At 45.9% G+C, this 23,778-nt stretch overlaps 1 protein-coding gene across 4 annotated transcripts in view; it reads right to left on the bottom strand.

Moving 5' to 3' along the window:
* SAE1 (SUMO1 activating enzyme subunit 1) overlaps positions 1 to 23,778 on the bottom strand; it is a 74,268-nt gene that overhangs the window by 8,808 nt on the left and 41,682 nt on the right. For all 4 annotated transcript variants that reach the window (XM_027079969.1, XM_027079968.1, XM_027079971.1 and 1 more), the window contains one exon: positions 3,112 to 3,256. In XM_027079969.1, coding sequence (XP_026935770.1) covers positions 3,112 to 3,256 — 145 coding nt within the window. The remainder of the gene's footprint in view (positions 1 to 3,111; positions 3,257 to 23,778) is intronic.

Genomic DNA, 23,778 nt, shown 5'->3' with positions numbered 1-23,778 from the left:
TGCTCACATTATTTCTTTCGGGTATATTCTCATTATCAAGGAGCAGAATTACTGGGCTAAAGAGGGAACACTTAAATGACTCTCGATACTTATTTCCAAACTGCCTCCTTAAAAGGTTGTACCTTTTCCCATCATGCTTACTAACAATGAATATGTTTTTTTAATCTACAAAGGATTTTTTTTGATTTTACATATTCTCTAATAGAAAATATAATAACAAATTCAGTGATTTTCTCTGGTTAATGGAATCATGAGTAATTTTCATTTTCCTCTTTTTAAATTGTTTTTTATAACTTTTATAAAATTTTTAAAGGTTACTTTCCATTCAGTTATTACAAAATATTAGCTATACATGGTGCAGCCCCCAAAAAATAAATAAATACTGGCTATATTCCCCGTGTTGTACAATACATCCTTGAGCCTGTCTCATACCCAACAGCCTGTGCCTCCATGCCTCCTCATTTTCATCTTTGAATTTATTCCACACTATCTGATTTTTCCATAATATATGTATATTATCTCTGAAACTTGAAAACCAGTAAGTTCACAAAAGGACAAATATTGTATAATTCCACTTATACAAGATACGTAGAACAATCAAATTCATAGAGAGAGACAGAAAGTAAAATAGAGGTTACCAGGGGCTGGGGCAGCACAATGGGAAGTTAGTATTTGACAGGGACAGAGTTTCAGTTTGGGATGATGAAAAAGTACTGGAGATGGATAATAGTGACAGGTGCACAACAATGTGAATGTACTTAATGCCACTGACCTGTCCATTTACGAGTGGTTAAAATGGCATAATTTATGTTGTATTTCACCACAATAAAAAAAATTTTTTAAAACAGTAAAAGTTATATTACACGTACAAATTATGAATGTTCATCATAAGTGTTTATAATAGTGAAAAACTATAAATAACTCACACACCCACCACCAATAAGGTAATGGCTAAATAAATAACCATATGGCAGACAGTGAAACATTACGCAGCACAAGTGAAGTTATGGATCTGTATTTGTGACACAAACAAGTCCATGATATGCTGGAAAAAGAAGGCTATCACATGAAAAGTACAATCTTGATATTTAAAAAGAGAAAAAACCTGAATAAATACACATACCGATGTCTGTGAGGCTAAACCCCCAAATGAAACCCCAAGTTAGCAGTGGCCACTTCTCACTGGGAGGACTAGGGATGATCCTTTTCTTCCCTTTTATATTTGCTGGCAATGGGCATCTGTTACTTTCATAATCAGAAAAGCAATAAAGCTCTCTGAAAAGAGAATAAATAACCTAACATGAAGGGACAGGACAAGCAGCTCACAGACAGATGAGGGAAATGGAGACTTGGGCACAGCTTTCCCTATTCAAGTAAGCACACCCTGCTCGGAGCTGGCAGTGGGCAATTTGTGAGGGGAGCTCAGCTGCCAGACGGCAGCTCATTTCCTCGCCGCGTCCCTATCCCATCTCCACCAGCCCCACCTCCACCAGCCACAGACGGACTTCGAGAGGCCGTCAACCACCTCTTACTTAAAAGACAATAGAGAGGGAGCGGCTGAGCACACGAGGCGTAGTCACGGGAAAGTGGTTTCTGCAAAGGGGTAGGGGGACACACTTTGGAGAGGAAACTAGTCGGCAGCTAGTCCGGCTGTTAGCAGTTAGGCTGTGGCTTTCTCCTTCTGGGAAGGGGGGCCTCTGCCACTGGCTGGCGATGCAGAGGCAGGCCGTTCATCACTCTAAACACCCAAATCAGTCACTCGGCAGCACGCTCAGGCCTGGCACGCGGCACTGGGTGTGCTCGGTGGCCCTGCGGCCTGGCTACGTCTACTGAATCTGGAGCCCTGCAGAGCCTGCCTGCCTCCTGCCATGAAGGGCAGAGCCAGGCACCACTTGCTCCTCCACTAAGAGAAGTGTGCCTGCTGTTAGCCCGAAACAGGCACCCCATCCCAGCCTGCAGTGTCATCAGCCCCGACCTCCCAGTGCTAATTTACAAAAGCACCTTGTAGACAGCTGCCTCTTTCTGGCTGAGGGCCCGGCAGGGGATTCAAAGCCCACTGCCGGTCTTAAATCGGCTGAGGTTTGCTAGTGTCTAAGTGAGGATCCCAGCCACGAGTGAAGAAGGAAAGGACTAGGGAACGAAGGGACTCCGATTCACTTTATTGCTGAAAAGGAGCCAAGGTACTGTGCTGTTACCAGCGATTAGCAGTGTGGTGAGATCTTGGTTGGCTACTTACTAAAACCTTGGACAAGTGACTATCTTTCTGAGTCTCAGTTTCTTCATTTAACTGAGAAGAAAATAATAATACACACTTTGAGGATTATTGCAACAATTAAACGTGGCCGTGTTGGTAAAGCACAGAAAGTCTTCAATACGTGGTGCTGTTGTTATTAGCTGTATAACCTCAGACTAGTCACTGAACTTCTCTGAGCTCTAAATTAACTTTTCTTCTCCTATAAAATGGGCTGTTGTCAAGAGAGAGCATGTACAGAAAGCAACTACCACAATGCCTGGTATTATAACAGCTGCTCAGTAAATTCTAGCCATCATTATTACTGCTACAAGCTGGAGCACAGCAAAGCAGTTTAGGGAGTCCCCCAAATACACCGAAAGAGAGTGAGAGTAATGAGATGACCCCAGAACTCCTTGGAAGGGGTTCCTGACCCAGTCTCCCTTTGGACCGATCCAATCAAATCCTAAACCTGACTGTGTATAAGAGCAAAAGACTGGTCGCCTAAGGTGAAAGCATCCCAGCACCTAAGGGTGAGGACACTGGGAACAGGGATGCCTTTGCTGCTGAGGGTATAAACTGATAGGTCATCAATGGAGGGCAATGGGGCAATATCTACCAAATGATAAACCCATTCTTCTGACCCCACCACTCCATTTATCGTGCAGTTATACCTGCACACATACAAGGTCACCTCGATTTTTCATATGCTGCTGTTATACCAACAGAAGGACAGAGGGCCACAGGAGGTGGCAGAATGTGACAAAGGAGGCTCTACTCAGGGCTTTCGGTCTTAATAAAGCATCTCCCCAAATTAAGGCGAATACTGAAAACAGACATTTATCAGTCCAGGCTAAACTGTGATAAGTACTGAGACCAACCTGACAAAGTCTTCAGGAAGCAGGTCAGGATTAACACCCAGGGAGTCAAGCACATCGTTTCGAATCTGGAGCAACAACTCAGAATCTTCCCCGAAGGTATCAGAATTAGGATCTCTTCCTTTATCTGTGCGGAACTTCAGGAGCACTGGGAAAGGAAGAAGACAGGTTAAAAAGCAAGTCTTTTCACAACCTACAGACTGGGAGAAAATATTTGCAAATAATGTGACCAAAAATGGCTTAATTTCTAAAATATACTAACAGCTCATACAACTCAACAACGAAAAAACAAACAACCCAATCGAAAAATGGGCAGAAGACCTAAATAGACATTTCTCCAGAGAAGACATACAGATGGACAACAGGCTCATGAACATCGCTAATTATTGGGGAAATGCAAATCAAAACTACAACGAGGTACCACCTCACACAGGTCAGAATGGCCATCATAAAGAAAATCTACAGGGCCTCCCTGGTGGCGCAGTGGTTGAGAGTCCGCCTGCCGATGCAGGGGACATGGGTTCGTGCCCCGGTCCAGGAAGATCCCACATGCCGCAGAGCGGCTGGGCCTGTGAGCCATGGCCGCTGAGCCTGCGCGTCCGGAGCCTGTGCTCCGCAACGGGAGAGGCCGCATCAGTGAGAGGCCCGCGTACCGAAAAAAAAAAAAAAAAAAAATCTACAAATAACAAATGCTGAAGAGGGTGTGGAGAAAAGGGAATCCTCCTACACTGTTGGTGGGAATGTAAACTGGTGCAGCCATTATGGAGAACAGTGTGAGGCTTCCTCAAAAAACTAAAAACAGGGCTTCCCTGGTGGTGCAGTGGTTGAGAGTCCGCCTGCCAATGCAGGGGACGCAGGTTCGTGTCCCGGTCCGGGAAGATCCCACATGCCGCGGATCGGCTGGGCCCGTGAGCCATGGCCGCTGAGCCTGCGCGTCCAGAGCCTGTGCTCCGCTACGGGAGAGGCCGCAACAGTGAGAGGCCCGCGTACCTCAAAAAAAACACTAAAAACAGAGTTGCCATATGATCCAGCAATCCCACTCCTAGGCATATATCCAGACAAAACTATAATTCAAAAAGATACACGCATCCCTACGTTCACAGCAGCACCATTCATGATAGCCAAGACACGGGAACAACCTAAATGTCCATCGACAGATGAATGGATAAAGAAGATGTGGTATATACAATGGAATACTACTCAGCCATAAAAAGAATGAAATACGTGGTGCAGTGGTTAAGAATCCACCTGCTGATGTGGGGGACACAGGTTCGAGACCTGGTCCCGGAAGATCCCACATGCTGCGGAGCAACTAAGTCTGTGTGCCACAACTACTGAGCCCACGCGCCACAACTACTGAAGCCCGTGCACCTAGAGCCCGTGCTCCACAACAGGAGAAGCCACCACAATGAGAAGCCCGTGTTCTGCAACCAAGAGTAGCCCCCGCTCGCCGAAACTAGAGAAAGCCTGCACACAGCAACGAAGACCCAATGCAGCCATAAATAAATAAATAAATTTATTTATTCTAAAAAAATGAAATAAAGCCATTTGCAGCAACATGGATGGACCTAGAGATTATCATACTGAGTTAAGTCAGAAAGAGAAAGACAAATACCATAAGATATCACTTATATGTGGAATCTAAAATATGACACAAATGAACTTATCTATGAAATAGAAACAGACTCACAGACATAGGGAACAGACTTGTGGTTGCCAAGGTGTTTGGGGGAGGGAAGGATTGGGAGTTTGGGATTAATAGATGCCAACTCTTATATACAGGATGGATAAACAACAAGGTCCTACTGTATAGCACAAGGGAACTATATTCAATACCCTGTGATAAACCATAATGGAAAAGAATATGAAAAAGAATGTCTATATATGTATAAATGAATCACTTTGCTGTACAGCAGAAATTGACTTTTTTTTTTTGCATCACATCTCTATTGGTGAATTCTCTTTTAAAGACTAGAACCATCTGCAAAAACAATATCAAGACAGCAACTAAACACAGACTAGTGGAAAGTATTAGAATTGAGGCTGACATAAATTAGCAATGATTATGGTACTATCATTTATTTAAAAATTTTTTTAACATCTTTATTGGAGTATAATTGCTTTACATTGTTGTGTTAGTTTCTGCTGTGTAACAAAGTGAATCAGCTATATGTATACATGTATCCCCATGTCCCCTCCCTCTCACCCTCCCTTTCCCACCCCTCTAGGTGGTCACAAAGCACCGAGCTGATCTCCCTGTGGGATACAGCCGCTTCCCACTAGCCATCTATTTTACATTTGGTAGTGTATATAAGTCAATGCTACTCTCTCACTTCGTCCCAGCTTACCCTTCCCCCTTCCCGTGTCCTCAAGTACATTCTCTACGTCTGTGTCTTTATTCCTGCCCTGCTCCTAGGTTCATCAGAACCATTTCTTTTTTTTTTAATTTCCATATATATGTAACACAACATTTTAAATCAACTATACTTCATTCAATAAAATAAATTTTTTAAAAAGCAAGCCTTTTCATAATAAATAAATCTTTATAGATATTGATAATTAAACACATTTTTTTTTCATTCTACAGGAAGTAGTACATTAATTAAAATGTGGGGGCTTCCCTGGTGGCTCAGTGGTTAAGAATCCGCCTGCCAACACAGGGGACATGGGTTCAAGCCCTGGTCCGGGAAGATCCCACATGCCGCGGAGCAACTAAGCCCATGCGCCACAACTACTGAGCCTGCGCTCTAGAGCCCACGAAACACAACTACTGAGCCCACGTGACAGAACTACCGAAGGCCGCGTGCCTAGAGCCCCTGCTCTGCAACAAGAGAAGTCACCGCAATGAGAAGCCCGGGCACCGCAACGAAGAGTAGCCCCCGCTTGCCGCAACTAGAGGAAGCCCACTTGCAACAACAAAGACCCAATGCAGCCAAAAATAAATAAATAAATAAATAAATAAATAAATATACACACACATATATAAAAATATAAATGTGGGCCAAGTGAAAGGTAATACTTTTCATTTATTCAACAAATATAGTCAGAAAGGTAATCAAATATTGCAAAAATGACTAAAATTACTGTGATGAGTGCCATGACAGTACAACAGAGGATGTGACATCCTCTATAGGGTGCTGTCAAGTAAAGGTTCCCTGAGGAAGCAACATGAGTGAAGTATGTGTGGGCCTGGGAAGAAGGGTAGGGGCAACTTCCAGCAGAGGGAAAAGGCCCTATTATGACCCAGAAGAGAGGTCAGGTGGAGGAGGCATGCATTCTAGGCATCAGTTCAAAGGATGAACTGCTTCAGCCAGAAAGGCCAGCCAAGTGCTCAGACTCATCAGACAGGCAGATCATTACAAACAAAAACTCCCTTACTTAGTACAACCATTATGTCAACCTCCAGAAACGGACAGTTTTGTTTTGGATGTGAACCAGAGGAAAGGTTCAGATGATGGCAGCAAATCAGCAGTACGGTATAACAAGACCCTAACAAGGCTTGAAATTGTAGCGCAAACGAAAAGACACAGGCAGGAGCAGAAGACCGATCAAAATACAAGCACCTTCTACTGCCACAACACCTTGTCTGGATGTCCACTGCAGGCTGGCTGGGTGGCATTCTTGTTCCCCACATGCTCCCCAAGGCAGGCGGACAGTCAGCCTGGAGCCTCGTCTCTAGGGCAGTCCTCCTCCCACACCACACAGGCTGTTTCAGAGCAGAGGTAGAGATGGGTAGATCCCCGGGTGCCCTGGGATAGCCCCTCACACTCACAGTTCACAAACTGCTTCCACTTAAGTTTCATCAGCATTTGCTGACTGAAAAAGTGAACTTATCCAGCAAGTTACACTCTCTCTCAGTACAAGGGGCTCTTCCCTAAAAGATAAGGTGGCCTGAAAACTCAGGCAACTGTTGCGAGGCTCTTTAAAAACGCAAGTATTTGGAACTTGCCCCAGAGTAAGGAATCACTGTCCTTCTCTTTGTTTTCTTAAGACTCACAAACAGTTTTGGTGATGAGCAGTGCGGTGAGAACCGCCCTCCAAGAAGCAGTAGGAATTCATTCATTCACCAGTACGAGCGAGCATTCAGTGTGCAAGGCTGACCTACGTGCCAAAGGTCCGATGGTGAGCAAGGGAGTCTTGGTCTCTGCAGTCTGAAAGCGATGGCGGGCGAGGATGGGGAATTTAGGGGTCAAGACAGATGGCTCCACTGAAGCCTGAGAGAAGAAGTTCATAAATGGGCTACACAGTGTTCTGAGAAGATCCCCAAACATGGAGGCCCAGGTAAAAGAAGACGCAAGCTGCTTCTGGGCTATGCTTTTCTCAGTGCCGGCGTCCGAGGAAGATCGCTTGTCATGTCCCCAGCATAGGGCACTGCACATCAGAGGTTTTCTATTCTTTATCTTAAAAAGGTTCCAGAACACCTGTTTTGAATACTGTTTGTTGTCTGGGAATGTTACTCTCCTCTCGTTTTCAAGAACACAGCTTCTACCACCCTCAATTCTACCTGACCACTTGGCAGACAGCTCAAAAGTCGATGACAATTTGGATGCTGGCTAACACAGACCTGCCATCACCTAAGCTCAACTTCTAACTTTGCAGATGTGTCACTGGGATTCCAATTTGGAGTAAACAAATGCAATCAAGCAAGCATTTGGGGACAGGGTGGAGAAAAGACTGCAGAAGTGGCAGGTCATCACTGTTTACACCAAGCCTCTTTTCCAACAATGTCTGGTGAAGACAAAGGAACGTGGAAATCTGCTAGTCCAGTCAAAAGAGGATACTCCGAGCGGACTGTATCGAATGTCAGCGCTAATTCTGTCAATCACTCTTGAGAAGATGGACCCAGAATGTGCATCAGTGTTGCCCGAGCAGATGAGGGAGGCAGTGCCAAGGGCAGGCCGCTTGTAATGCACAATCCGAGGCCCAGTGGCAAGCACGTGGGAACGGAATGAGGTTGCTGGACAGCAGCAGGAGTCCCGCCCTAGCTGCCTCCTGTGCAGTCCTCTTATTTCTGTGTCACTGGGACAGAAGCACCAACTGTCACAAGGGACAGAGGAGAGAGGATCATTTTTTCAGCCCTCACCACAAAACTTTTCATCTTTTGGTTATGAAACACAGCTCTTGAAGCATACTCAAACAATTATAACAACTGCAAAACAAGCAGTGCCTACTCTATGCCAGGCACCATTCTAAACCTTTTACATCCGCGATACCCAGGGAGGGAGGGAGGTCCAAATGCTCTTCCTACTTTACAGGTGAGGAAACTGAAGTTCAGAGATTGAGCGGCTTCATCAATGGGACCGCCAACGAGTAGTGGCATAGAAATGCTAATGCTGGCATTCGGAATCTGTGCTTCTTGATCCAGGAGAAAGCCAGGACCATCAGGAACGCAGCCCAAGGATTCCAAGTGGTCTGGCTCTTTGCCCCCCACCTCAGGAAGACTCCTATTCAACAACATTTCTGTGAGATGCATTTTCCTGACGGGGCCCTGCCCTCTCTTAACTGGTCCTTTTAAAATAAATAAATAAATAAATTTATTTATTTATTTATGGCTGAGTTGGGTCTTTGTTGTCATGCACAGGCTTTCTCTAGTTGTGGCGAGCGGGATTCTCATTGTGGTGGCTTCTCTTGTTGCAGAGCACGATCTCTAAGCACGTGGGCTCAGTAGTTGTGGCTCGCGGGCTCTAGAGCGCAGGCTCAGTAGTTGTGGCACACGGGCTTCGTTGCTCCGTGGCATGTGGGATCTTCCCAGACCAGGGCTCGAACCTGTGTCCCCTGCATTGGCAGGAGGATTCTTAACCACTGTGCCAGCAGGGAAGCCCCTAGTCCATTACTTTTAAGTTACTAGTTCAGTGGGTGAGAAGTGGACGTGGAAGCCGTACGAAACCTTGCCCATCAATCTTCAGAGGGTAAGACCAGTTTCATCTCAGAAAGAAATAAGATGGCACTCAGAGGAGGAGCAGAGGCAGCCAGCAGCTGGCCCCGCTGTTTCTCTGGGCCCCTTGCCTGTTCCTGGTGCAGGCCGCCTGGACGTGGGCCGGCAGCCTGGCACCATCCAGATACCTTGCTGACCACATCTGAAGACCGCTCAGGGCCTCCGGGAAGGGGGCCAGTCAGTCCGGCCACTTATTTGCAGCAAAGCAAACAGAGGCTGTATTTTGCGCTCTTTTTCTAATGTCAGCACTCCAGTTAGCAGGGGTGGAGGGGGTGTGGGAAGAAGCCCAGTGTTCTAGACGGGCAGCAGCCTCAGAACTGACCCTAGCCCTGGACGAGTTCTCGCTTATTAAATTCTCCTCTTTGTTCTGCTGTCTGCCCTCCCAAATAGCCAGACACACACATAGCACTGTTGACTCTGCATTTCTGAAGAGCACCTCCCCACCAGTTTCCAAATTATGAAACTATTCCATGAAGATCAAATACTGTCAGGGATGCCAAAAGATGACTCATTGAAACATATTAAAACACTGCACAAAATAAGAGTTCCAAACTTGATTAACTTCATCTGCACCTTTTAATTAACTCAGGTTGCAGAAGTCCGGGGGGGATGACATTCACCGCTACAGAGGATAGGCTGGGGTCTCTGCTATAGTTCAGGACTTGCCCATGTAACAGAGAAGACAAACTTTGAAAAGGGGAAACCAAGCACCTTTTCATGGATTAGAAGAAAAACTGCATATGTGTGAATAAACTACTACTTTTGCAAAAAGAAATTAACTCAAATTCAAATTTAATCTGAATCAGAATACCAGATTAGTGTTATAACAGGAATTTGGGAAGCAATGTTACTAATCACTCTATTTCTTTCTAAACATTTCTTATTGCATTTAAATGGCATGATTATATTTAGCATAATCACTAAGGCCATCCAAAGACTCCAGTATTTTTATAGGGAAAAAATGAAATCAATGTTGCAAACTAGCTCCAACCCAATTGCTGTTTCCCAAAACAGTTCAACTGAGACAAAGTCAAATCTATAGAAAATTGCCTGGCTGATGCCTAAAGCTGTTCTGTGCCAGACACCATCCCCACCTCTCTGGAGCTCCCCACCCATTCTCCCCAAAGTGGCTCACTTAATGGCGACTCATTATCTCTGGGAATGGCCTGGAAATCAGATCCACTCCTGGGTGACATAAACTTCCAAGAAAATGAAAAATAGAGTTATCCTCTTAGCCGGTAGCTTATCTGCTCAGGCAAGACGCTAGGTCTCACATTTAGTCAACTGTTCATTCAATGAATACGTAGCGAGCACTGACTCTGTGCTGGGCCCTGAGCTGGGCAGGGGAGAGCAAAATGCACGCTCTGCCTCTCAGAGCGTTTCGTGAGGGTGACAAACAAAAATTACATATGAAATAACAAAAGGTGGGAACTAGAAAAGGAGCTCTGAGAGAGCATGATGGGGTAGAAGGGAGTGGTTTCGCCAAGCAGCCTGCCAAGCTCCCTCCCCAGTGGGCAGAACCACCTCATCTTCACAGGTCCCCCGGCCCCAAATGCTGATCCTCCCTACCTCTCACCCTCAGCACGCTCACACGCTGTCAGGGCCTGCTGCGCCTTCTCTCTGCAAAGCCCTTCCTAGGCCTGGGGAGCCTGGGAATCCGCAGGCAGCAGCGTGCAGCAGCGAGGAGCACAGCTCTGGATCCCCTATTCTCCTACTTACTGTGACCCTGGACAAGTGACAACGACCCTGAGCCTCGTCTGTGAAATGGGAATCGAAAGAGCACTGACCTTATTAAGGGGCTTAAGGATTAAGGGAACTAATAAACGTAAAGCACCTCGGACGGTGCCAGGTAAGCATCAGGTAAATGGCGCTACTCCAGAACTGCCACTGCTTGTCCGCATCTCCCTAAATCCAGCCTGCACGGATGGCCCTTAGAGAAGCTGACACACTTGTTCATGCTGTGATTCCTCATGTGACTGTGTAACCACCACTAACTCAGCAGTGAGCTCGGGGGACCACAGCGCCTCGGCTCTGAACTATACTCTTCATTCTCCGCACCCTGTTCTATCCCTCAGGGTCTTAATCTCAATTTGTGATTTTACAGTCATCTGTGTAAATTCACTTGTACAAGGACTGACTTGTCTCCTCCACCAGATTTTGGTGCTCCGTGGGGCAGAGACCATATCTGTTTTGTTCACTATTATCTACGTAATGCCTAGCACAGGGCTTGCCCCATAGTAGGCACTGAGATAGTATCTGTTCCATGGGGAGCTTCAATGTTTGGAGAAGGAAGGAAAATCATCACACGGGTGGGCAGAAGGCTCACAACAAGGCGACACAAGGCCCTCACAGATCCTAACCAGGCCTGCTCTATTACTAATCAAATTGAATGGAGTCCTCAAGATACCGAGGATGGATCTGTTTCTCTTATTAACTATTTACAAACATGCTTAACATGGAATGTCCAGCAAGAAACAGAAAAAAGATACACAGTGTACCACATCTGCCCTCAAGAGGGAAACAAGATAGAAGCCTGGCTAAAGCCCACGGGGGTGAAGCTCAGAGGAGGGACACAGCTGGACTGAGGAAGGCGGGGCATTTCCAGGAAGCCACCATGAGTTCTGCTGGCTCTCAGCCTCCCACCTCTTGCGGCATCTGTCCATGTGCTCAGCTCAGCTCCACACCTCTCCCCCCTGCATCTACCTCACTCTTAGTTTTTCTCTTTAATCCAGAAACTTAAAAGTATGCATGTGCATATACTCATTCATTCACTTTTTCATCCACAAACATTTCCTGAGCACCTGCACTCTACCCCCACCGCCTGTGCTGAGCTGTGCTGGGGACCCGGACGGCAGAGCTCACGATCCACGGAGGGCACTCGCAGAAGCCCCCGTCTGTCACCACGGCCTCACTACGGCCACACAATCCTTTGACCTCTTTCTCCAGAGAACTTCACCTCCAGACCGGCCTCCCCTGAAGACTTTTTCTGAAACACCCCTTCTAAGCACCCAGTCCTGGCCACCCTTTCACCTCCCCTATGAAGGCCAGTCTCTGATCTCATCACATATCAGCTCAAAACAGAGAAAGAAAGTTGCCTCCTGTTATTTACAGCTCACTCTCTTCTGAAAAGAACCTGAGGCAGCTGGATGAAAGTGGTTGATGGGAGAAAGGAGAGTCCTACTTCTCAGAAATGAGCTGCCAGTTTTTGCCTACCAAATGAAAGACCACGATTACTCAACCTGAGCGAGAGGCAGAGGGACTGGCTCTGTCACCTAGAGCTGGTGGGAGTGAGAATGCTCACCAAACCATGTGAAGATGCGGTATCGAGGATCTTTACAAAAGGTCATGCTCCTTGGCCAGTGACTTAATTATGTGTAAGCGGTCGCTGCCATGTTATTTATGCATATTTCAAAAAAATCTGGAAATAATCTCATATCCAATAACACGATGATGACGTGAAACATGATAAATTGACAGAATGGAATATTATTCAGCTATTAAAATTATGTTTAAGCAGTTTTTAGTCACATTTTAAAATTTTAATAGCATTTAGGTTTAAAAAAAGGGGGGCAAAAATAGCCTATATTCAGAATGAGCTCTCCTATGTAAAATAAAATAGAATGAATTAGGGCTTCCCTGATGGCACAGTGGTTAAGAATCCGCCTGCCAATGCAAGGGACACGGGTTCAAGCCCTCGTCTGGGAAGATCCCACACGCCGCGGAGCAACTAAGCCCGCACACCACAACTACTGAGCCTGCGCTCTAGAGCCCATGAGCCACAACTGCTGAAGCCCACACGCCTAGAGCCCGTGCTCCGCAGCAAGAGAAGCCACCGCAATGAGAAGCCCGTACACCACAACTACTGAGCCTGCACTCTAGAGTCCACGAGCCACAACTACTGAAGCCCACACGCCTAGAGCCCGTGCCCCGCAGCAAGAGAAGCCACCGCAGTGAGAAGCCCGTGCACCACACCGAAGAGTAGCCCCCGCTTGCCGCAACTAGAGAAAGCCCGCGCGCAGCAACAAAGACCCAACGCAGCCAAAAATCAATAAATAAATTTTAAAAAAAAATGAAGTAGGTACAATTGTTATCATCCTCATTTTAGAGGTGGGAAACTGAGGCTCAGGATCACGATGGACTCCAAAGTCAGCACACTTCTAACCTCTATGCTGTACTACCTCCCTGGAAGCCGAGAGAAGACAGAAGATAGGCTAGTATAAAAAAAGAAAAGAAAAAAGAATATCACTTCAAGTGACCTTAGTTTCCCACCTCGGAGTCCACCAGTTTGGAATAATGCAAACCACCCATTCAGACTCTAGTCTGACCAAATATTCTAGTTCTCCTCTTAAAAAAAAAAAAAGTCTAATGATTCCCAAGCTTGACTCTCACCTTTAAAGTGGAACATTCTGGACTTCCCTGGTGGTGCAGTGGTTAAGAATTTGCCTGTCAATGCAGGGGACACAGTTCTATCCCTGGTCCAGGAAGATCCCACATACCACAAAGCATCTAAGCCCGCAGGCCACAACTACTGAGCCCACGTGCCACAGCTACTGAGCCCGCGCGCCTAGAGCCTGTGCTCCACAACATGAGAAGCCACCGCAACGAGAAGCACAGGCACCTCAACAAAGTGTAGCCCCCGCTTGCTGCAACTAGAGAAAAGCCCGCACGCAGCAACGAAGACCCAACGCAGCCAGAAATAAATAAATTTATTTATTTAAATAAAGTGGAACATTCTGAAAAGTCTGTAATTTACAAACAGAACGGGACAAAAACATTCTAAAATGCAGAGGCAGATGATGTAGAGGCCAAGTGTGGAGATCGCTGGTCCCCTACTGCAAGGGCCCCATCTACTAGCTTGGCCAGCCGCACCCTCCGCTTACAGAGCTATTCTGACAAAGCCCTTTCCATTCACACTCACCCTGCCTGGTCACAAGCAGCAGAGAGACAGGGTCTTTTCTCCAGGCCAGCACTTGAGTGGCACATGACCTTGACTCTGGGCATCTGCTGCTCTCTGCCAACTGCTCTTACCCAGGGAAGATGGCACAGGACATTCCCGTGACTGTTGTCTGACAGTCAGAGAAAAGATGTGAGGCTTTAAACAAGAATTGCAGCTGGGCTTGGGGCCCGAGAACAGCTCAAACATAGGCTACTGCGGGGGAGGGGGAGATGTGGGCCTGCAAAGAAGAAAACAAGGCAGGTTGCTGACAGTGTTGCCCATTATTACAATCTGGTCTCGGTGGGCCTCAGTTTCCCATCTGCAAAAGTGGAATAAGAAAATGTCACAGGGCTCTTGTGTGGTTCAGACTTTAAAAATGGACATAATGCTATTAGTATTAGTAAGGCTAATAATTAAAGTCTGACTGAGCGCTTTGAGAGACGGGGTACTGGGCAATGTTTAAACACTTACTAGGTTTGGTGACAAATGACTTAGCTTCTCCAAGACTCAATTTCCTCCTGTGAAAATGACGTGATCATAGTAGATCTGCTCTCACGAGGGTGCTGTGAAGATGTAATGTGATCACGATGGATACAAAGCACTTAATCAACAATTACTAGTGCACAAGATGTGCCCGGCCATCATTTAATCCCTGTGACCCTATGTGGCGGACTTGGAGTTATGCCTCTTTTTCAGGTTGAGGAGTGGAGCACAAGCCTAACCACAGCTGGTTCTCTGACCAGACTCTACACCTGCTGGTGGCGGTAAAGCCCAGAACTGCACTTATGGGTCAGCTCTGCCCCTTCCCTCACCTCTCTTCTCTGCAAGGCAGTGCCTTCTTCCTTTCTGAATGACTGTGGTCTGCGTTTTGTACCTCTGATAAGGCAGTGGCACCAGAAAAAAAACAAACAAAAAAAGAAACACAACAAAACCCACTGCTTTTTTCTTCCTCCCGCTCTACAAATTATTTTTAAACATTTGTGGTTATGACAGTAGCAAATCAACAAGCACTCAGCTGCTGCCCCATTATCGGAACCCATTTCCCTGTGGCTGTCTCTTCCTCAGCAGTTCTTGTCATTGCTGGACACCAAAACACCCGCTGGGGAACGCCGGCCCAAGTGGCAATGGCTGGTTTGCAAAGGTTACAAGTTCTAAAATAAGAAGTTCCTTCTGAAGAGAACTGATCACCCAATCAAGCTGAGGTCTAGAGAGAAAGTCAATTAAAAAAATCATAAAATTTCCCTGTGGTGAGGGCAGGGAAAATTGAGGAAGGAGGAATCAAACTAAGTTTTCTAACAGTAAAAAAGTTACAAAGTGTCTACCATTAAGAAATCTTGAGAGAGAATCCTTGCAGTGATGAGGAAGAATGAGGTACAAAATACTAGAAAGTTCTGGAAGAATACACAAGAAATGGCAGTTTCCTCTGAGGTATCGGAATATTTTTTTTTACTAAGAAGATGTCTTACTTTTACAATTCAAAGAAGGAGAAAATAGGGCTATTTCTAAGGCTCTCCTATACATGATCATTGGGAGGAGATTATCAACATCTCCCTCATTTCTATAAAAGAAAACAGAGGCCACAAGGCAAAGAGGCTTGCTCAAGGCCTGGCAGTATATGATAGAGTGGGACCAAAATGCCTTTCTTTCAAATCCAAAGCTGGAGACATCAAGGTTCTAGTGGCAGGAGAAAGTAGACATGAACTCTAAACTTGTTTGGCTAGATTTATGACCCAAGAACAATCAGCCATCTTAGAAGAGATTCTAATTTCTCCCTTGGAAGGCCCTAGGTCTGACTTTGCCAGCGCCTAGGAGAGATAGGAGCTTCCAGTCATGAACAAGCCCTTGTTCCCCGCACATGGGGAGCTAAAGGAAAGTGGAAGGGCTCCCCGAAACTCGGGATTTAGGCACAGTCCTACAGCCAGGTCTAGGGCTTTGAGGTACTGTGTGCCTTGTGGCACAGCAGGGAAAGGGCCAAAGGCCAACTATGCAAATTAGCACCACCTAGATGGCTTTACAGGAGCCTAAAATAAATGAATGAAGCCACAGGTTAAGAACCGGCAAGATTCTCCAAGCTTGGGACAGGTGGCCGCAGCAATCAATCAATCCACATTTAGCAAGGCCCTGCTCTGAGTCAGGCCCAGTCAAGAGATGGTGAGCTGTGGTCCCTGCCCTCAAGGGACTCTGTTGTCCAGGGGATGGTATGGGATCACAGAGGAAGGAAACCCAACTCACATCAGGGCAGCTACATTCCTGGAGGTCACATCAGAGTGAGCAGTGAGGATAAAGTGGGAAGGGACGAAGCAGGATATTCCAAGCAGAAGGAATAAAAACGTGTAGAAACGAGGGACTGACAGATGTCTGGGGACAGCAATGTATAGGGTTCACGGAGGGCAGAAGGGAGTGGAAAGGAGAAAAGGAGGTCAGTGGGCCCCAGGTCTGGGATGCCAATCCAGGAAGTCTAAATGGTATCCTGAAGGCAAAAGAGAATCATGGAAGGGTTTTAGTTTTTAGACAGATCGGACTGGTGACTGAAAATGGATTAGAAGGAAGAGATCTGGGGACTTCCCTGGTGGCGCAGTGGTTAAGACTCTACGCTCCCAACGCAGGGGGCCCGGGTTCAATTCCCAATCAGAGAACTAGATCCCACATGCGTGCCACAACTAAGGAGCCGGCGAGCCTCAACTAAGGAGCCCACCTGCCACAACTAAGGCCTGGTGCAACCGAATAAATAAATATTAAAAAAAAAAAAAAAAAAGGAAGAGATCTGAAGGAGGAGGCTGGTAAAGAGCTAAGCCACCGATGAAGGCTGAGGGTGAAAGGCAGCCCCACGGGAGGACGCATGGTCATGTCTAGGCTGAACTCCAGTCCCACCGAGCCCCATACAGAGTGCTTTCTGGATGAAAGGAGAGGCCAGTCAAGTCCTTGAACTTGATGAACGCTGTGCAGAAGAGAAAATGGCAAATGCGTTAGAAGAGCTCCACTGGTTTCCAACACAGGCAGTATATTAAGAGCTCTGACAGCTCCTCTTTAATCCGCCCAACAACCAACCATGAGGCTCAGCAGGGGAAAGTGACTCGGAAGAGGCCACCCCTTCACCCTCTGTACCCCTAGTACCCGCCTCCAAGCCACCATTTGTATTTGTTCCTAGTAAGGTCCTGCTTGGCTCTACATGAAAGTTGAAGACGGGTTAAGTGTTTCTATGCAAATACACCCCCTACAGTCTGCCCAACACTACTGCCTGGAAGAAGAAATTCCTTTTGCAGAGCAAGGGCCCTAAGTGGAGACCACCCCAGGCTGGCTCAGCAGTGAGGTGCTATTTACTATACTATCTCCTACCTGAAGCATGAAGGCTTTCTGTTCTCAGTCACAGAGGTGTGCTGTTTCTCCCACAGCAGAGGTCTCTAGCCCCCCTTGAAAATCTGGGGGAACTGTATGGCTCCTTTCCAGAGGAACTGTACATGTGAAGAGATGATGAGGATGTGCTGTTATACGTGCCCTTCCTATGGACCCAGCACTGATAGAGCCCTTTGCAGGTACTACTCATCAGCCGTCAATATCGGGATGTTTCCAGGTGCTGAGAACTGGGGTTTTGGAGGTTGTTTTTGTTTTTCGTTATTTTAATTTTTATTTTGAAATAATTTTAGACTTAACAGAAAACCTGTACGCGGAATTCCTGCATAATTTCACCTAGTTCTGCAAATGCTAACATTCTACCACATTTGTCATTATTTCTTTATATCTATAATTACACATTTTTAAAAATGATTTGAAATTTGCCCCTGAATACTTCACTATGTATTTCCCCCAAACAAGAATATTCTCACAGGGGCTTCCCTGGCGGCGCAGTGGTTAAGAATCCGCCTGCCAATGCAGGGTACACAGGTTCGAGCCCTGGTCCAGGAAGATCCCACATGCCGCAGAGCAACTAAGCCCGTGCAGCACAACTACTGAGCCTTAGCACCTAGAGCCCGTGCTCCGCAACAAGAGGAGCCACGACAGTGAGAAGCCCCCGCTCTCCGCAACTAGAGAAAAGCCCGCGCGTAGCAATGAAGATCCAACGCAGCCAAAAATAAATAAATAAATTTATTTAAAAAAAAAATATTCTCACAGAACCACAAAACAATGGTCAAAACTGTGAAATTAACATGGATGGAGTATTACCATCTAATCTACAGACCTTTTTCAAATTTTACCAACTGTCCCACTGATGTCTTTGAGAGCAAAAGAAAAAAAATCTCCTGCTCTCAGATCCAATCTGGGAGGCCTATGTTCCATTGAGCTGTCATGTCCCTTCATCCCCTTTAATCTGAAGTGGAGTTCCTGGGGCCTTTACGACCCTTTTGAGAAGTACAGGCCATCTATTTTCTAGAGTCTTATTCAATCCAAGCGTGTCAGATGCCTTCTCATAATTAGGCTGAGATTACCCACTTCGGGCAGGGAACCAGCGCGGTGGCGTGTCTTGCTCAGTGCGTCCTATGAGGACGCATGAGACCTCCTGTCCTATTCTTGGAATGTTAACTGTGATCTCTTGGTTGAGGAACAATCTGCTAGGGTTCTCTAGTCTTTCTTTGCAATTAATTAAAACACGTCTTGAGAAGACATCTACCCTGTTTCACGGCGAACTTTCCCATTAGTTTTAGCATCCATCAATAATTATTAAAACAATTTTTACTACTATGACGATGGCCAAATACAGATTTTTTAAAAATCTTCATCATTCCTGCTTTATTTACTGTTATTCTTCTGTAAAAAAAAAAAGAACTTTGCTCTTTCCCTCATTTACTTATTCAATTATCAGTATAGACTCATGGGTTCTTGTTTTAGTCTATGGGTTACAATCTATTACTATCATTTATCTGATCCTCAAACTGTCCCAGATTTGACCAATAGGAGCCCTTTCAAGTTGACTCCTGTGATCTTCTGACATGACCCATCATTCTTTGAGCACTTCCTTACTTTCAGGCACAGCAGGATGTTCCAAGCTCACCTGTAAATTTCCTCCCCCAGCCCCAGAATCAGCCATGTCTCCAAGGACTCCTGGATCCTTGGATATTAGCCATCATGATCTGGGCATGAAGTCTGTTCATTGCTACTAGAGTGCTTTTGCTCCTCAGCCCTCTCAACAGCCAGAGCTAGGAAATATATAAGTATGAATGTAAATACACGGACATACACACATCTATTTCTGTACCTACATACAAAAAACCCGAGTTCATCCAGATGACTGCAATACCAATCCAACCCCACAGGGCTCCTTCTAGCCTTTCCCACCTTCCGTATTTAAAAAACTAACTCCCTTTTCTGGCAATAAAAAAGTCTGAGTCTCATCATCCACAATATATTTGCCTATTTGCTCAATCCTAGAATAAACAGTAAATAGTTTCAGACTTGCTAACCCACACCACTGTAAAAAGCAAACCAACTTACGAGACTTCATATTTGTTTACGGTTTTTTTGTTTTTTTTTTTTTTGCGGTACGTGGACCTCTCACTGCTGTGGCCTCTCCCGTTGCGGAGCACAGGCTCCGGACGCACAGGCTCAGCGGCCATGGCTCATGGGCCTAGCCGCTCCGCAGCATGTGGGGTCTTCCCGGACTGGGGCATGAACCCGTGTCCCCTGCATCGGCAGGCGGACTCTCAACCACTGCGCCACCAAGGAAGCCCCAACGGTACTTTTTAAAATCTGAGGGTATACAGTCAAAATTCTGTATTCAAGAGCTACATGGGGACTTCCCTGGTGGCGCAGTGGTTAAGAATCTGCCTGCCAATGCAGGGGACATGAGTTCGAGCCCTGGTCCAGGAAAATCACACATGCCGCAGAGCAACTAAGCCCTTGTGCCAACTACTGAGCCTGCGCTCTAGAGCCCGCGAGCCACAACTACTGAGCCCTCATGCCACAACTACTAAAGCCTGCGCGCCTAGAGCCTGTGCTCCGCAACAAGAGAAGCCACCACAATGAGAAGCACGCGCACCACAACGAAGAGTAGCCCCTGCTCACCGCAACTAGAGAAAGCCCGCACGCAGCAACAAAGACCCAACACAGCCAAAAATAAATAAATAAAAATAAATTTATTAATTAAAAAAACACATTCAGTAATTTTTAAAAAAAGAGCTACATGGGTTATCTCCTTACCCCTGCTTCAGTCATGCCCTCATCTGAAACACAGTACTTAACACATTTAAAAAAAACCCACACATGAGTAAATCAGGGCTTTGACACAGGACATGGGTTCCTTTTGTCCTTAAGGCAGTGGTTTCCCTCCAATTGGCTGATCCTTCAGAAACCTGGGAGGTTTACAAAAATGCATATTCCAGCCACTCCTAATTATTTTGATTCAGTAAATCTGAGCTAGAACCAGGGAATCTGTATTTTTCAAATGTTCCACGAGTGAGCCTGATATCCTCTTAGTTGGGAAACAACTGGCTGTAAGAATAAAAACCTAAAAAAAGCAAGGCCCTGATCTTATCTCTGATCGGCACCCATCAAGCTCCAACCTCGCTGTGCCATGGTCCCTGCACCACTGGCCGCCTGCAAGCACTGCTTCTCTGCCGGCAACACTCTCACCTCCCTTTACCACCTGGCCAATACCGATTCTTTAAAATCCAGCTCAGATGTCTCCTCCTCTCTGAAGACTTCCCAACTCCCCAAAGAGAGCCAGACCCTCAGTTCCCTGAGCTCCCATAACAGTTTGCTTTTGATGGTAGAATAATTCACACATATTGAAAAACAGACCAGCACAACACGACAGCTTTGTCAATAGCTCTCTGTTACAGCTCTCCTCACAAGGAGAATTATTTGTGATTGAGTTTTGCATTGGCAAGGAGATGACTTCTTCCCGTGACGATTCCCAGGCACGGGATCTGACACATATCAGGTGCTCCAAAAATGGTCTAAGATTATTTTCATCTTTAATTCTGTGGCTCAGAAACAGCCTAAGTACTTTTCCACGACTCGTCAGAACAGACTGAGAAAGTTAAGATTGCCAAGGATTCTCTGCTAAGTAGTTCACATCTTGAGATCAAGCCCATTTCTTCCTTGCTCTGGACTAAACCTGTGTGTTATTATTCATGCTGGTAAGTGAATGCTGTTTCCATACTAGACCCGATATTTTTAGCACTCCTGTTATGATAAACTCACAGTAACCTCAAAAAGAACAAATCGAAGTCAACTTTTTGCCACAGGAAACCAGCTCACACTTCATGTTTTGCAACATGCCATGGGAGAATAATAAAAAGATGAGACCTTTGGCTCACAGATGGTGAGGCTGACTCTCAAGATGGTGGAAAAATGCAGCAGGAAGCGTTTGGTCTGGCCACCATCTTATTAAGTAAACTGGAAAAACACTCAACACCCAAACAAGGCAAACACATGCACATGGACGACACACACACATGGACGGCAGGGCAGCTGCTTCACAATTCAGTTAAATGGGGCAGAAAGAGCCATCTATGTGAGAGGGGCAGGCTAGGACCAGGGTGCCACTGGGATCAAAAGCCTGACAAGTGCTCGGGGAAGCAGGCAGGAAAGAGGAGCCTGCAGGGACACCAGTGGGCAGGCTGCTCTCTCTCTAGGGTGAAGAAATGACCAGACAAGCAAACCAGTCACTCATGCAAAAGCTATTTATCGAGCACCCATTTATTTATTGAGCACCTACTAAGTGTTCCATTAGGCAATGGTGAAACAAAGGTATTCTCGTGTGTATCACAGCCAAGCACCCTGACTTCATGAGGAATTCCTAAGGTGCCATCAGGTATATTAGTCACACTTCCAGAAAGGCTCTTGGGAAAAATTTCCAAGGACTGAGAAAAACTGAAAACAATCTACATTTGATGAGACTGGTCACAAATGATAGTACACTCAAAGAAATACATTTTGCAGCCAACAAGACAAATGAGGTCACTCTATATATGCTCCAAGATCTCTTCCAAAGCAAACATGAAAACTAGAGTACTGCCTAAAAAAGTTGATTATTCAAGTTGGATATTCCCCAAGGCCATCCCACAGCCTGAAGTTATTGGGTTGGCCAAAAGGTTCGTTCGGTTTTTTTCTGTAAGATGGCTCTAGTAGCACTTAGTCGTCTTTAACTTCATTAGAAACAATTTTGTTAGATTGTATGTGACAGCTGTCATATCAGCGTGCATTTTAAAAAAGACTTATCAAAATTGGTGAATTTTTGTGTAGCCATTTTAATACTGAAGATGGAAGAAAAAAGCAACATTTTTGGCATACTATGCTTTATTATTTATTTCAAGAAAGATAAAAACTGAACTGAAATGCAAAAAAAGATTTGTGCAGTGTATGGAGAAGGTGCTATGACTGATCGAACACGTCAAAAGTGTTTTGCAAAGTTTTGTGCTAGAGATTTTCTCACTGGACGTTGCTCCAGAGTCGGGTAGACGAGGTGAAGTGCAGAGAGATCAAATTGAGACGTTAATTGAGAATAATCAATGTTGCACCACACAGGAGACAGCTAACATACTCAAAATATCCAAATCAAGCGCTGAAAATCATTTGTACCAGCTTAGTTATGCTAATCGCTTTTATGCTTGAGTTCCACATTAAGTTAAGCGAAAATAACCTTCTTGACCGTATTTCCGCACGCGATTCTCTACTTAAACGTAATGAAAACGTTCCGTTTTTAAAACAAATTGTGACGGGTGATAAAAAGTGGATACTGGGGCTTCCCTGGTGGCGCAGTGGTTGAGAGTCCGCCTACCGTTGTAGGGGACACGGGTTCGTGCCCCGGTCCGGGAAGATCTCACATGCCGCGGAGCGACTGGGCCCGTGAGCCATGGCTGCTGAGCCTGCGCGTCCGGAGCCTGTGCTCTGCAACAGGAGAGGCCACAACAGTGAGAGACCCGCGTACCGCAAAAAAAAAAAAAAAGTGGATACTGTACTGGCTTCCCTGGAGGCGCAGTGGTTAAGAATCTGCCTGCCAATGCAGGAGACACAGGCTCGAGCCCTGGTCCGGGGAGACCCCACATGCCTCGGAGCAGCTAAGTAAGCGCTTGCACCACAACTACTGAGCCTGTGCTCTAGAGCCCGTTAGCCACAGCTGCTGAGCCCGTGTGCCACAACTACTGAAGCCCACATGCCTAGAGCCCACGCTCTGCAACAGCAGAAGCCACTGCAATGAGAAGCATGTGCACTGCAACCAAGAGTAGCCCCCGCTTGCCACAACTGGAGAAAGCCCGCACGCAGCAATGAGGACCCAAAGCAGCCAAAAATAAATAAAATAAAATAAATAATTAAGTTTTAAAAAGTGGATACTGTACAATAATGTGGAATGGAAGAGATCGTGGGCCAGGCGAAATGAACCACCACCAACCACACCAAAGGTCTTCATCCAAAGAAGGTGATGTTGTGTATATGGTGGGATCGGAAGGGAGTCCTCTATTATGAGCTCCTTCCGGAAAACCAAACGATTAATTCCAACAAGTACTGCTTCCAATTAGCCCAATGAAAGCAGCACTTGACGAAAAGCGTCCAGAATTAGTCAACAGAAAATGCATAATCTTCCATCAGGATAACGCAAGACTGCGCGTTTCTTTGATGACCAGACAAAAACCGTTAACAGCTTGGCTGGGAAGCTCTAATTCATCTGCCGTATTTACCAGACATTGTGCTTTCGGATTTCCATTTATTTCGGTCTTTACAAAATTCTCTTAATGGAAAAAGTTTCAATTCCCTGGAAGACTGTAAAAGGCACCTGGGACAGTTCTTTGCTCAGAAAGATAAAAAGTTTTGGGAAGATGGAATTATGAAGTTGCCTGAAAAATGGCAGAAGGTAGTGGAACAA

Source organism: Aethalodelphis obliquidens, unplaced genomic scaffold (assembly GCF_003676395.1).
Source record: "Aethalodelphis obliquidens isolate GAN/ISIS:26980383/991018 unplaced genomic scaffold, ASM367639v1 scaffold43, whole genome shotgun sequence".
Lineage (NCBI taxonomy): Eukaryota > Metazoa > Chordata > Mammalia > Artiodactyla > Delphinidae > Aethalodelphis > Aethalodelphis obliquidens.
Note: the sequence above shows the minus strand (reverse complement) of the source record. Positions and strands in the feature narration are given on the sequence as shown.